The sequence below is a fragment of the Scyliorhinus canicula genome, chromosome 2 (genome assembly GCF_902713615.1).
Source record: "Scyliorhinus canicula chromosome 2, sScyCan1.1, whole genome shotgun sequence".
Taxonomy (NCBI): domain Eukaryota; kingdom Metazoa; phylum Chordata; class Chondrichthyes; order Carcharhiniformes; family Scyliorhinidae; genus Scyliorhinus; species Scyliorhinus canicula.
In genome coordinates this window covers 195877665-195892835 of record NC_052147.1, presented here as the reverse complement: position 1 = coordinate 195892835, position 15171 = coordinate 195877665, and the positions used below count along the sequence as shown (strand labels likewise).

Genomic DNA, 15171 nt, shown 5'->3' with positions numbered 1-15171 from the left:
TAAAATTCTAACAGGATTAGACAGGGGAGATTCAGAAAGAATGTTCCCGATGGTGGGGGAGTCCAGAATTAGGGGCCATAGTTTGAGGATAAGGGGTATACCTCTTAGGACTGAGGTGAGGAAAAATTTCTTCACCCAAAGAGTGGTGAATCTGTGGAATTCGCTGCCACAGAAAGTAGTCAAGGCCAAAACGTTGTGTAATTTCAAGAAGGCATTAGATGTAGCTCTTGGGGCTAAAGAGATCAAGGGATATGGGGCGGGGGGAAGAGGGTACAGGGTATTGAACTTGATGATCAGCCATGATCGAAATGAATGGCGGAGCAGGTTGAAGCGCCAAATGGCCTCCTGCTGCTTCTATTTTCTATGTTTCAAAACATGGGAAAAACTGCTTGTTGTGTATGAGAGTTGAAAACAATGTTTGAGCAGTTTTAATAGCTGTTTGTTGCCATGACCCTAAGTGCTGTCTCGTATTATTAATACTGAACTGTTTTCCAAAACTGATTATTATCCCAGTGGGAATGTGGTTGGGGCTGTAAGATTATAGATTGGTTGGAAGCTCAGGGAGGTTATTTAGTGCTTCGATGAATTTGATGTGAAGTTATGAATACAAGTGTTTTTATATGGACTGAAGTATTTGAGGGATTTAAATGTAGTGCATGGGCTTTCATGAATTTGTATGCAGTGAAGTGTGGAATAGATATTTCGAACTTTATTTTATTTCCTCTTAGCATAGCTCCTAAGGTCTGTCCATGATGCATATTGGGTGATTTGACATGGAGAGTGTAAAGGCAAAGAGTGATTTAGCACTAAGTTGGCCGAGGAGTTTATAAGGAACCAATGGGTGGGTGGAGTAGCATAGGTTGGCATGAAGGATATTAAAGACCATTGAGGATGGGTGGTGTTGGTACAAGTTGACATGTATGGAATGGAAATGGGTGGAGTGTGAGGGGTTAAGACCTATTGCCCAACAAGACAACTGGGGAAAAGTCCAGAATACCAAGGCAGGCCCTTTAAATGACCCAACCAGTTCTTGTGGCCGCCTCCTACCTGCATCTGTGAATGGCAGGCTGACTCCATCTAGTATCCTCCCCATCCCACCAGCCGGATCAAAGATCCTGCCATCCCAGTTATTTTTCCCTGAGGCTGGTGCAGTGCAGAAATTTCCTGACCTTGGGAACGGAAATCCAGACCTATATGTATAATGATAGTCATGCTGCCACATGTCATGCTTGGAGGACTTTGGAGGGGCTTATAGTATTCAGCAGAGTGCATGCCAGGATTTGTTGGTGATCTCCTGCATGCTTCAAAACCTCACTATCATGTAAGCACAGCCCTTGCCACCAGCTTTCTGGTAAACAGCTGAGAACAAGAAGAGGGAAGAAGGGCTACGATACCAGCGAATGCGACTCCAAATCCTTACTCATCAATAGCCACCTTACGACTCCTCTGTCACTGACCAACACAGCATGCTTTTGACCACAATGCTAAATATAAAAGCCACCACAGAATAAATATTCCAAACCAAATTTATAAATCAAGTAATCCAAAAGTTTACTAATTACCCTTAGATATTCCTTTCCTGTTTGTCATCTGCTGTTGCATGTCCTAATGCCTCCACGTAGTATCCCCAAGGGTTGCAACAGAATTGGCAGAAGGCTGTTGACTTTCAATGGCGAAGATTGTAGATGACCTTGTGGGAGAATTTTGACCAGTTCTGGCCCTAGAAGGCCTAGTTTCGGACTGAAGATACGACACTGACATGACATGGGTGGCAGCAGTCTGACTGGTTGGCGGTCAGGCAACAGCATGGGCACCAATGAAGTGGATTTAAACATTCCAGAGAAATCTCTGACATGGTCTTTGTTGCGAGAAAAAGCAAAGAAAATTTTCAAGAACAACACTAAGAACTCTTCATTGCTTTCATCTACATGATCAAAACACTTGACCCAGTAAATCTTGCGGCTTTGTGGATTGTGCTGCAACAATTTGGATGTCCAAGAAACTCCATCACAATCCTGCAACTGCTTCAAGGTGATATGACTGCAATTGTCTTAAATGGGAGATCTGAAACAGACACTTTCAAAACTCAGACAGTTGTCAAGCGATAGACCCCACGCTATTTACAATCTACCTGACAATGGCTATTCACCACAGCAAAGTTAAACTGCCCTCTGGTGAGTATTACATACTGCCTGGATAGAAAACCTTTTAACCTCAATTGCCTCCAGGCCAAAACTAAATTGACCACAATCGACCAGCTGCACCAACTCAGCCTTCTACAAACTACAGCAGCAACTGTTTGACAACAAAAATTGTTTGACTCTGCAAGTCAACAAAAGTCATTGTGGATAGACACAGCAGTTGTCATCACCAAATCCCTGTACTGCAGTGAGAATTGGACTGTGTATCAATGGCACATAAGAGTGGTATAGATGTTCCATCTGCAATGCCTCTGCCACATCCTCCAGATTCAATCAGATGACCATCGAATTAATGCTAATTAAAACCAACTCCATAAATATTCAGGCAAAGGGCCTTCAAAACTAACTTTGATGGAATGGACATTGTTGAAATCGCTGAAAAGGGTCTCCCCCACCAAGTCCTGTTTGCTCAACTCTTAAATTGCCAGCATTCCAGGGGAGGGCAAGAAAAACACTTAAAAGACACTATGAAGTTCTTCTTGAAGTGTGACTGCGTTGTCATTAATGACTGGGAGGGGCTTAATACCAATCTTTCAAAATGACACTTGTCCATCGAGCTGCTTCATATTTCGAGTCCAAAAGCATTAACGATGAGGCAGCGTGGCAGCAGAAAAAGAAAGTAAAGGAAGAAAATCCTGCACTTTAGATCCCACTACTTAATAATAATAATCTTAATTGTCACAAGTAGGCTTACATTAACACTGCAATGAAGTTACAGTTAAAATTCCGTAGTCGCCACACTCTGGCACCTGTTCGGGTACACGGAGGGAAAATTCAGAATGTCCAATTCACCTAACAAGCAGGTCTTTCAGGACTTGTGGGAGAAAATCAGAGCACCTGGCGGAAATCTACACAGACACGGGGAGAACATGCAGACTCCGCACAGACAGTGACCCCAAGCCGGGATATATGGGATATTCGTGGGACATATTGCCTCCTGTGGCCAAAGATCTAGAGGGCTGGGAATTGGTCTGTTTAATCATATCAAGACTCATGGCTGAGGCTTGTGACCCTGACTAGACATCATCCTTGAATTGAGGGTTAACCAATAGTGATGTGGCACTCATGGGGGAATGAAGACCACCTTTCTGGGAGAGGACAGCCAGTTCATACTCCATGGAACCACTGCCACTCGCCCAATTACCACACTGCTCCAAATTACCAAGTTTCAATCCTCGCTCGGGCTTTCTCACTCAGGCTGTCTCTACTTCACGTGCGTAAAGCTTACTGAGTGTGCACTTTGTATCTCTCTCTTATATAGCGCCCAGCTAAACTGATATGACTCACACTAGTCAAGCTTCAAACAGAAGAATGCAATTTACACCTTTGCCTCTAACCAGGCTTCAGGTGATTGACAGATAACTGCCACTCAGCAATTAGGGCGGGGCAGCTCCAGCTAACCCATCCATTAAGCTTTTGACTGAAAAACAGGAAAATGTAATTCACCACTTACCCCTCTTCAATTACCACACTGCTCCAAATTACCAAGTTTCAATCCTCACTTGGGCTTTCTCACTCAGGCTATCTCCACTTCACACGCTTAAAGCTTACTGAATGTGCCCTTTATCCCTCTCTCTTATAGCGGCCACTTAAGTGCCCTTTCATCGGTGACCCCCCAGCCCCTAGAAAGGGTGGGTGTTTCCCATCAATTCTCCGAATGGTGGGTGAGACCCCATTGTGCACAATATACTATATTGTATTCACTTTCTTACTTGTATTTCTTTTTTACTGACCTGCCCTAATTGACGCAAATAATGTTTTACAACATCTGAGAATTTATTACTCCTAAATATCTAATAATTAGGAAGCGGTATGGTGATAAAAACAAGCATTAATATCTACAACTTTTACCCTGGTTTTTACAGGAGTTAAGAGAGATACTTTATGGGCAAATTTGTTGACCAAGTCTCAAATGATAACTCAGGCTATGATTTTAAACACAGTATCAGGAGAAATTCATGTTAAGCAAATAAATATGGTAACATCCCTGATGACAGTGAAAAATGGGTAGTTCCTTTACTGAAATTCTAGTACAAAATATTGTTAAAGGAAGCCATGAATGTGTGATGTTTGGAAAGATTACAGTTGTTGAGTGCACTTTGCGATTATTTAATTAAAATACATTATGCACTATAGGACTCTTTGCTATTCTTAGAAATTACAACTCTCAAGGAAAGACTCATTTGGTACAGATTTACTCATTCATGTAATGAATACTGCCATAGTTATGGAGAGACAATGAAGGTTGATGCGCTTGCTTAAAATGGGCGGAATTTATCGGTTGTTCATCTGGCAGGATATTTTGGTCCCACCGACGGTGCATCCCTGCCTCGGCGTCTTTCCCGACGAGGGGTGCATTCAGCAGGAAATCCCATTGACAACAGCAGGACCAGAAAATCCTGCTGGTAGGCTACCTCCACCACTGAAAAACACAAGGCGGGTTGCTTGGAAAATCCTGCCCATGCTCTCTTGTTTCCGTGGTATACAACCTCTGATTTAAGCTTAAATGTAGGGAGCATGATTAACATGTTTTCAGATGATACAAAGCTGCAGACTGCAGGAAGTAATCAATGGCTAGAGAGGTAGGCAGAATTGTGAAAATGGGATTCAATCCGGAGAAGTGTGAAGTAATGCATTTAGGGAGGGCAAACAAGACAAGGAGATACCAAATCAATGGTAGGATATTGAGAAGTGTAGAGGAACAAAAGGACCTTGGAGTGCTAGTCGACATATCCCTGAAACTAGCAAGACAGATAGATAAGGTGGTTAAGAAGGTTTACGGGATACTAGCTGAAGCACATAAGAACAAGGAGGTCATACTAGAACTGTATAAAACCATTGTTAGGCCAAAGCTAGAGTACAGCACACAGTTATAGTCAGACAATTGCACCAGAGAAGGTACAGAAGAGATTTGGAAGATTTTAGGTTTAAGGAAAGATTGGAGCGTTCAGTTATTTTCTTTCAAATAGAGGGGGCTGAGGGGAGATTTAATCGAGGTGTATAAAATTATGAAGGGCCTGGATAGAATGGATAGGAAGGACCTATTTCCCTCAGCAGAGACTTCACTGTCCAGGGCATAGTAGTAATTGGTAGAATTAGAGGAGATAACTTTCATTCAGAGGGTGACAGGCATCTGGAATGATGTGGAAATGCCGGCGTTGGACTGGGGTGAGCACAGTAAGAAGTCTTACAACACCAGGTTAAAGTCCAACAGGTTTGTGTCAAACATGAGCTTTCGAAGCACTGCTCCTTCCTCAGGTGAATGCAGAGGTATGTTCCAGAAACATTTATATAGACAAAGTCAGAGATGCCAGACAATGCTTGGAATGCGAGCATTTGCAGGTAATCAAATCATTACAGATCCAGAGATAGGGGTGTTCCCAGGTTAAGGAGGTGTGAATTGTCTCAAGCCAGGACAGTTGGTAGGATTTTGCAAGTCCAGGCCAGATGGTGGGGGTGAATGTAATGCGTCATGAATCCCAGGTCCCGGTTGAGGCCGCACTCATGCGTGTGGAACTTAGCTATAAGTTTTTGCTCGGCAATTCTGCGTTGTCGCGCGTCCTGAAGACCGCCTTGGAGAACGCTTACCCGGAGATCAGAGGCTGAATGCCCTTGACTGCTGAAGTGTTCCCCGACTGGAAGGGAACATTAACCTGGTGTTGTAAGACTTCTTACTAGGCATCTGGAAGATATTGTCTGAAAGAGTGATAGAGGCAGAAATCCTCAATGCATTTAAAAAATACTCGGATAGGCATGTGAAGTGCTGTAACTATGAGGGAAAGGACCAAGAGCTGGAAAGTGAGATATAGGTTTAAGAATAATTTTTGCCAGCACATGCATGATAGGCTGAATGCAATGGCTGGGGGGTGGCAATCATCTCTGTTGTAATTTCTGGGAGGGCCAATGGGATTTAATTCCAATCAGGCACTTAGCTGCCAGGGTTGCTACAGCCTTCAGCATGAGGATCTCACCTCCAAGAACTTTGGGCCCATTTTCAGACCCAACAGTACCATCATAACCATGTATGGAGGCCTTGGAACCCATTAGGTGAGCTGGCCTCATCCGGGACAGTTATGGAGGCCCTGGCAATGGGGGGTGGGGGGAGGGGGGAGTGGAGAGAATAGTTCAGTGTGAGGCCATGTTAAAAATCTTACTACAGGGTGGCCATAGCTGCCATAGGACCCTCTGTGGTGCACAGGGTGAATGATCATAAGGGTCTCTCTTTATAATAGGGACCTAATAGCTCTCCTCTCCATCCCATTTTCTGGGGCGGGGAAGTGAAATTAAATTCTTCCCCAAGGGCCAAATGTCCATGCTGTGCTGTAAATTTCTAACAATCACTGATTCTACATGGTAGGTTGGGTTGTGGTGCAAGGGAAAGTCTTTCTACTTGTTTCCGGGGGGTGGGAATAGATTTATTTTCTCTTTGGAACCACTGTCATTATAATTTGGTGTAGGCATGTAGGAGGTGGTATAGGATGCTCTTGGAGGAATAAGAAATGAAAAATTGAAATGAAATGAAAATCGCTTATTGTCACAAGTAGGCTTCAAATGAAGTTATGGTGAAAAGCCCCTAGTTGCCACATTCCGGCACCTGTTCGGGGAGGCTGGTACGGGAATTGAACCATGCTGCTGGCCTGCCTTGGTCTGCTTTAAAAGACAGCTATTTAGCCCTGTGCTAAACCAGCCCCTAAACGTTAGAGGAGCAATAGTGATAGACAGAGACAAACAGATTATAACTTTTCAACATTCATTATTTTTTTCAGTATTATATTATTCAACATTCTCAATGGACTGAATCTTCCAGACTTAAAACTTTTAGAGGCATCTTGACCCCATTTACAGCAGCAAGACTTCAGGCATGATCTTATGTTAGGCAGCCAATTAGGAATCCATTTCCAGGCGATGGTGGACAGTTCTGGAAGAGGGAGGTGGATATTGATTGCATGGTCCATTGTAGCTGGCGGACTTCGCGGCGCCACCAGTGAGAGCACTGTTGAAGGGAAAGCAGCTGGAATGTCAGGAACACCATGGAGGTGGCTGTCAATATAACAGGAGCAGCAGTCACTTCCTTGGAGTGCCAGGGCACTGACACAGTGTGGTCCCTTGAAACACTGGCAAAACTGCCTTGTGCTGGGAAGATTAGTGAAATTGATCCTCAAATTACCTTAATTGGCTTCCTGCCACAGGCATGTAGGTTGCATTGTACCTAACCTACTGCTGGGAAAGGTGATGGTGGATGGGGAATTGTTGGCAAACTGGACCAATGCCTTTTTTTAAAACAAGATTTGCTTCTGTGTCTCCACACCCCACCACCCATCTCCAAACTCATTTCAAAGGGCCTGGGAAAATTCCTCCCATTCACTCTGAAATACATGGGCCACATGTTTACCACTGATGCCCCAAAAGGTTTTCAGTTGATGCTTGTAAGCTATAATAAAGATGTTTTTGAGGAGGTTTGTTTTATGTTTGCTTTGTGATTGTGAAAACATTCTATGATCTAATCAATAATTTTTAACTGAAATAAATTATTATTTTCCATATTGCATTTTATTTAATTTACATTTCTTCTGATATACTTGACATCATGCAGAATCACCAGCCACAGGTTTACCACAAATGTTATATTTAAACTGTCAACATTTAGCAATGCATAACTAAATTTTACATTGCTAATCAGTTTCATGTTTTTCTATAAAACATGTACAATGGAGCCACCTTACAACTAAGTCTCTTTGTGAATCTGATTAATCTCCAATTTACTGTAAATACACATTACAGTAAGTAAAAAAAATATTCAATTGATCCCAAATATTTCAGAGTGCAGTTTTAATGCCACTTGTATGTGTGGTTTCAGTTATGCTTTAATATGAAAAATGCAGCATAACTCAAAGCAAATCTCTACTTAATTTCCAAGCTAACTAAAATGAATCTATGAATTAATGATTCTATAAGTGATGCAAGACTTACACTAGCTGTTTTAGGACTCTTGGTATGAAACCACATTAAGAAGCTGCTCAGCTGGTCCTTTGGACATTTGCGTTAAATATTGAGAGGGTCGACTCTCTGACCAATTTTTTCCTAGAAATGAACAGCCCAGGAGGGAAGTGTACACGATGTTCCTTGTGGTTGACCCAAGTGTCAGTCGTCCAATAGGCATCGTGTTCCATGCATCTCAGTCAACACATAACTGCAGCCTCACTGATTCTTGGTCTGTTTGACTCAACAGTGTTCTGCTGCACCCATACAACTTACAGCAATATGGATTTCATTTGTATCATGGAGAACAATCAAAAGTAGGTAATAACAGTGAAATATTCATAATTCCAAATGTTTATAATAGTGTGAAGAAAGACAAATATAATTAGTCATGTGTTATCAATACATTGTAACTTGTGATTTGTTGCCATAATTGTACAAGTAAAATATAGTGAAATGTAACTCATTATTAACATATTGTTTCCATAATTATAAAATTATTTTGGAAAATTCATTCCTAAAAATTCTCCATCATATTTTTAAAATGATCCAGAGAGAAAATATTGAGAATAGTAGAGATCTGCTAACATAATAAGTCCTTATTTGTAGTCAAAATTACATTATTATAAAAATGCGCAATTTTTTTTAAAAACGGAGTGATACTTCTATTTTCCTTATCTATTTGAACTGCTCGATTTACAATTCTATTCTGTGACTGAGTGTGGGCCAACCTTGGCCAATGCTGCTTTGTGCATGTGTACGAGGAAGTGTGTTGTAATATCATGTGTATTCACCCAGGGCAATTTCCCTCTCATTTTCTCTCTTTCACTGTTGGAAACCACCTGGTCTCTCCTTTTTACCTGCCCCCATAGATATCTTAGACAGGGAACCGATCATGCACGGAATCAAGACATATCAGACATATCCAAAAGCCAGCATGCCATACCACTGTGCCACCCATTCATTAAAAAAATTGACATGCTTTTGCAATGTTTCTATTTCAAAAGTGTTGAATAGCAAAAACTGCCCGCCATGCTCGACTGCAAATAATTCAAAATTGTTTCTCGATGAACATTTTAAAGATAGCAATGAACAAAGGTCATCCAAGTCATCATTCTTTTCAGTCTTTTGTAAATAATGTTCTTGTACTCATTTCCACTTCTATCACTATAATCGGACAGTTAAATTCTTATTTATGTCATTGATTACAAACTATATTCAAGTTAGCGTTGTTCAATTACTAAAGAGGTATTTTACTGAAAAATATTAAACTATATTAGTATTTTCCATGTATTCGTTTTGAGCAACAGGAAAGAAACAATTCATAAACAAGTCAGCAATAAAAACACGTTGCTAAAGTTATCAGAAAAATTGCACAATAATTTTGGTTGTGAGAAGTGTAGACATTACAGAACAGACAGTGATAGGCAGCTAGGTGGCAGGAACATACATTTGCAATGGTTAAATTAACAGCATATACATAAGAAACAAGCTAATGTATAGTGTACACAACAAACCAAGACAGGTGAACCAATCTATATCATCAGTGTGGAAACATCGGAGACTGCAGTTACCTTGTACTTGAAGGATAGCATTGGAACTGACAGTACCATTAGAATTTTTAGCTCGTACAACATAAATGCCAGCATCTTTATCAGACACCTTGTCAATGAAAAGAATGTGTTTGCCTTCCTTGTTTGAAATTTTAAAATGCTGATCTGTTGTCAGCTTCTGTCCATTCTTGTACCTGAAGTAAAGAGTGTATTTTAAGTCAAGCAACATCTGGCACCATTTCAATAATACCATATTTATTTTTAAGAATATCCCAAAATTAGAAAATGAATTTTATATAAAAGAGTTTTCTGCATAAAGCAAAATATTATTAAGTATTAACCCAGTCTCAGTGACGAAGGACATGCTTTTCAAAACATTTTCCAATCTCACAAATATACGGGAACGTGGAATGTTAAAGCATAGCAAACCTAAAGTTCACCATCAAGTTTTTTACTCCCGTATATGATCTTTCTGGCTTCTCATGCTCTAATATTCTTTTCAAGCAGCTGTCTCATTTAATTTTAACAACACTTAGTGGCTCTGCTAGAATTCCAAATCCTAACTACCTGCAAGCAATAAAAATGGTAACATCACTTTCAGTTCTTTTCATCATTTACCCAAATATATGCCTTCTTGAAAACCCACCAAAAGAGGGTGAAAATTAATTATTTGTATCAAAGTTCCAAGCAATGAGAAAATTTTAGGACAATTGAATCATTCAGCTTTGAGTGGAAGTGAATGAAATTGAACCTTATAGAACAATGCTCAGTACGGCTGTAGGAAAATCCTACAGAGCTCAGTCAGGTCAGGTTGGGGGATTGAGGGGAATTTGGCAGAGTAGTTGAGGGGCCGAGGAATAGTCAAGAAAATAGTGGATTGTTTGTATACTTACAAAGGAGTTAGACTAGGATTTTTCTGTCTAATATTTCCTGAGTTACAATTCAGGTAAATATGTCGGAACTGTCCAAAGTCTTCCACTCTAACTCATAGTTGGAGACATTTTCGGAGGGTCTTGGGGAGCAGAGTAATTGACCATCAGAAGTTCAAACTTCCTGAGCAATTTCCACTGAGTTAGCGGATTGGGACTTTTGAGGGGTCCCATGGTCCATCTTGGGGTACAGCCAGCTTTCGACGATCTAGAGGCCAGAAGATCAGGGCCAATCTGTCATTTGTGGTTGGCTGGCTCTGTTGATAAGGCACATTAAAGTTCAAAGCTTGGACTGTAGCTATTTACAATGTAAAATGAATGACTCAGATAAGCGGACCAAGTGTATTCAAGCTTGCCAGCAATACAAAGCTAGGGAGGAAAATAAACTGTGAGAAGAATCGAAGAGGTGACAAAGGAATAGAGACAGGTTAAGTAAGTGGGGAAATAGATAGAAAAGGGGGGGGGGGGGGTTGTGATGTTGGAAATATGATTATTATTTACTTTGCTAGGAAGAATAGAAAAGTCAAATTCTTTTTACAAGGTTAGATACCAGTAAAAGTTGGGATTTAGAGGGATTTTGGTGATCTTGTACACAAGTAACAGAAAGTTAACATGTAGATACCCCAAGCATTTAGGAAGGCAAATAGTATGTTCGCCTGTACTGAAAGGTGTTTGGAATACAAGAGTAAGATATCTTGGACATTGACATAGGGCTTTTGTAAGACCGAACCTTAGGTACTGTGCATAGATTTCATAGAATTTACAGTGCAGAAGGTGGCCATTCGGCCCATCGAGTCTGCACTGGTTCTTGGAAAGAGCACCCTACTTAAGTCCATGCCTCCACCCTATCCCCGCAACCCAGTAACCCCACCTAACCTTTTTTTAAAGGGCAATTTAGCATGGCCAATCCACCTAACCTGCACATCTTTGGGCTGTGGGAGGAAACCGGAGCACATGGAGGAAGTTCACGCAGGCACCTGGAGAACATGCAGACTCCGCACAGACAGTAACCCAAGCTGGGAATTGAATCTGGGGCCCAGGAGCTGTGAAGCAACAGTGCTAACCACTGTGCTACCTTGCCACCCATTTGGTGTCTTCCAAAGGAAGGATACACTTGCCCCAGAGGGGTTGCAATGTGGCTCACTAGATTGATTCCTACGATGAGAGTGTTGTCCATCGAAGAATGAGAGGTGATATCTTTGAAACATATAAAATTCTGAGAGGACTTGACAGGGTAGGTGCTGAGAGGCTGCAGAGTCTCGGACCAGGCTGTAGTTTCAGGATAAGGAGTTGACCTGGGACTGAAATTAGGAGAAATGTATTCATTAAAATGACTGTCGATTGTTAGAATTCTAGATCCAAGAGAACTGTGCATGCTCAGACATTGGGTGTATTTGAGACTGAGATTGATAGAGTTTTGGTGACAAAGAAAGTCAATTGATATATGGTGGTGGGATACAAAGTGGAGTTGAATGAGAAGATCAGCCATGATCTTATAGCATGATGAAGCAGGCTTAAGAGGCATGTCCTGCTTTTATTCCTTATGTTCTTTTCTCAAAATCAGAATGATTTAACAAGGTAATTGAGATCAGCTTTTCAATATTCCAAAGTAACACAATTATAAGGTCCTAGTTTTCATGAAAAACCTTACAGAATTATGGCCTGAATTCTCTGGCCATTCACGCCGGTTAGATTCTCTAGTCCCCTCAGCAGCACATTCCCACTATGCATTTCCCGGAGTTGTGGGGTGTCTTCTTGGGAATTCCCATTGACAGCAGTTGGAGCAGTAATATCGCCACAAGTGAACGGCGCACCGCCTTCGGCTGCCAAGAAACACGCGGCTGGGAGGCCGGGGAATCCCAACCTATCATTTCTCAGGTCATATGTTCTCCAACAAAGGTAAAGATCACCTTTTGATGTTGGATTAGTATGATTTTCTTTGATCTCCCATATTGCTTGATGCTTCCTGGAATTGTCAATTTTTGATGAGTGATAACTGAAAACTGATAATGAAAATTAAAAGTGATAATGACTGGTACGAAGCAGCATTATTTTGTCTCCACATCTGATCTTGTTACTTCTACAAAGGCTAAATACTGTCACTAAAATTAGGTCTACTGAAGTGGTTTGTACAAATAAAAATTGATCAGTTTAGACGATGATTGGTTCGGGGCAGCAGGGTAGCATGGTGGTTAGCATAAATGCTTCACAGCTCCAGGGTCCCAGGTTCGATTCCCGGCTGGGTCACTGTCTGTGTGGAGTCTGCACGTCCTCCCCCTGTGTGCGTGGGTTTCCTCCGGGTGCTCCGGTTTCCTCCCACAGTCCAAAGATGTGCGGGTTAGGTGGATTGGCCATGCTAAATTGCCCGTAGTGTCCTAATAAATGTAAGGTTAAGGGGGGGATTGTTGGGTTACGGGTATAGGGTGGATATGTGGGTTTGAGTAGGGTGATCATGGCTCGGCACAACATTGAGGGCCGAAGGGCCTGTTCTGTGCTGTACTGTTCTATGTTCTATGTTCTAAGACTTGTTCCCTTGATGTCTTGATGTGTGTCAGATACAGGCTGGGATTTTCCAGCTCCCCAACCCCATCCCCTGCAACAGGTTTTCCTGCGACGGACACAGAAAGTCCCATCGAGAGTATTATACAATATCCGTGACCCTATTCTGGATCATTTCATGGCTTTGATGGAAACTTAGCATTTGGGTTGACACCTTTTCTCTTATTGAAACTACCAAGTTTCATTCTTTTACCTGCGCCAGCCAAACTGCCATGGTGGCACTGTGGCCCTACTCACCAAATCTCATTTTGACTGTTGCTTTATTGCTCTAACAGCTTCTCCATTTCTGAGCATCTTATCTTGCTCTGAAACAATCCTCAATTTAAATGCACATCTCCTGCAGCTCAGCAAAGCCCCACTCAAGCTTGTCATTCATTTCCTCAATTCTTTCCTGCCTCAGCGTCAGCACTGTGACTTTTCAAACGCGGTGATTTCAAACTCTATCGAGTTATCTTACTCTCTTTCCTGTCCTCAACTTTAATCTTTCTCTCCATATAAACTCACTTACCCACATTCATATCACCCCTTGACCATGTCATCTCATGTGGACCTCTATTTCCATTGTCACAATTTCAGGCAAAGGATTATTACTCATCACCTCCATGTATTGCTCACCACTCATATCTTCCTTCCCTTTCCTGCATCCTCCCCTTGAGAAAACAGGCCTCCAAGTCGCTTCCAATGGACGAGATTCTCTGGCCTCCCCATGGCATGTCTCCTAGTGATGGGAGGTGGCCCACATTGGCTGGTGGCAGGATCTTCTGATCCAGCCGCTGTCAATGGGATTGCCCATTGAAACCACCACTCGCTGCTAGAAAGGGTGCACTGTTGGTAGGACCAGAAGATCCCCCAGCTTAAGCAGCCGGAAGACCTTGCCTAATGACCCATTTAAACATCCAACTATCACCTGCCCTTTGTAGCTCTCCACCTACTCAATCACTTGCTCACTCCCATCTTTGATGCACTTGTCAATAATAAACCCTTGGTCTTCTCTCTCACCCTGGTCTATCACCTGGTACTGCACCTTCCCCTGCTCCCTTTAGTTCAAAGGATGCAGATTTAAATGCAAATAGTGCACAACTGATGTAGCCTTTCATCACTAGATCTAACTGGATTACCTCAAGAAGTACTATGGAGCCCTGCTCTACGCTGTCAAAACTACTTCGGATCATCTGGGAATACAAAGATAACTCAGGTATTCTATTTTTTGATTAGCAAACATCTCATTAAACATGCATTCCCTGCACCAATGCACTCTCATCTCCAATAACAAATGTGAGGAGCTCACATGTCTTCCTCATCACTCTATGTTCCACTGCCTCCACCATGCCAGTGTTATTACATCAGACTGGAGGCAGATGGGCTCCTCCAATGTGTGTTGCAATCTGAGGAGTGCAGCTGAAATCCTTTTGGCAGCTGATTTAGGACCGAGTCTAGAGGCTTGTCGTCAGACTTGGACTCAACAGATTTGTGGTTGCCAACACCCCTCCAAGGGCCGGTGATCTCTGATGTCCCTGCCTCAGCCTGCTGTGGGCCAGATGTTATGCTGTGCTCACAAAATTGTGACCTCTGAGGTTATTCTGGACCTAGGCCCCACCAATGTTTATGTCTCTGTGCTGGTGGAGAGTGTGGGTGAGCACTGTCCTCAGGTTCCTCACCCGAGTTGTTGTTGGTGCTGCATGGATGCCCTGTGGCAGCTTCTCAGAGGTGACTACCGAAAGAAAGGAGAGGCAATTAGTGCATGGCAAGTGACTCTGAAACAGGAGAATTAATTCACAGTATGGTAGTCTGACGCATGGTGTAGTGCCAGATCCTCACTTGGGTGTGCGTGCCGACTTCATTGTCACCGCAGGCACAGTCTATGTCTTCTCTGGCCAGCTCTACATTTCAGTTCACAAAGTCTGTGGGAACATTGATCTTGGGAAATCCACTCCAGGTCTGGGACATAGA

At 42.3% G+C, this 15171-nt stretch overlaps 1 protein-coding gene across 2 annotated transcripts in view; it reads right to left on the bottom strand.

Moving 5' to 3' along the window:
- Positions 1-7738: 7738 nt before the first annotated feature.
- The window catches only part of ccdc141 (coiled-coil domain containing 141), a 272222-nt gene continuing 264789 nt past the window's right edge, over positions 7739-15171 (bottom strand). For both annotated transcript variants that reach the window (XM_038789287.1, XM_038789288.1), the window contains exon 25: positions 7739-9927. In XM_038789287.1, coding sequence (XP_038645215.1) covers positions 9642-9927 — 286 coding nt within the window. In that variant the 3' untranslated portion in view covers positions 7739-9641. The remainder of the gene's footprint in view (positions 9928-15171) is intronic.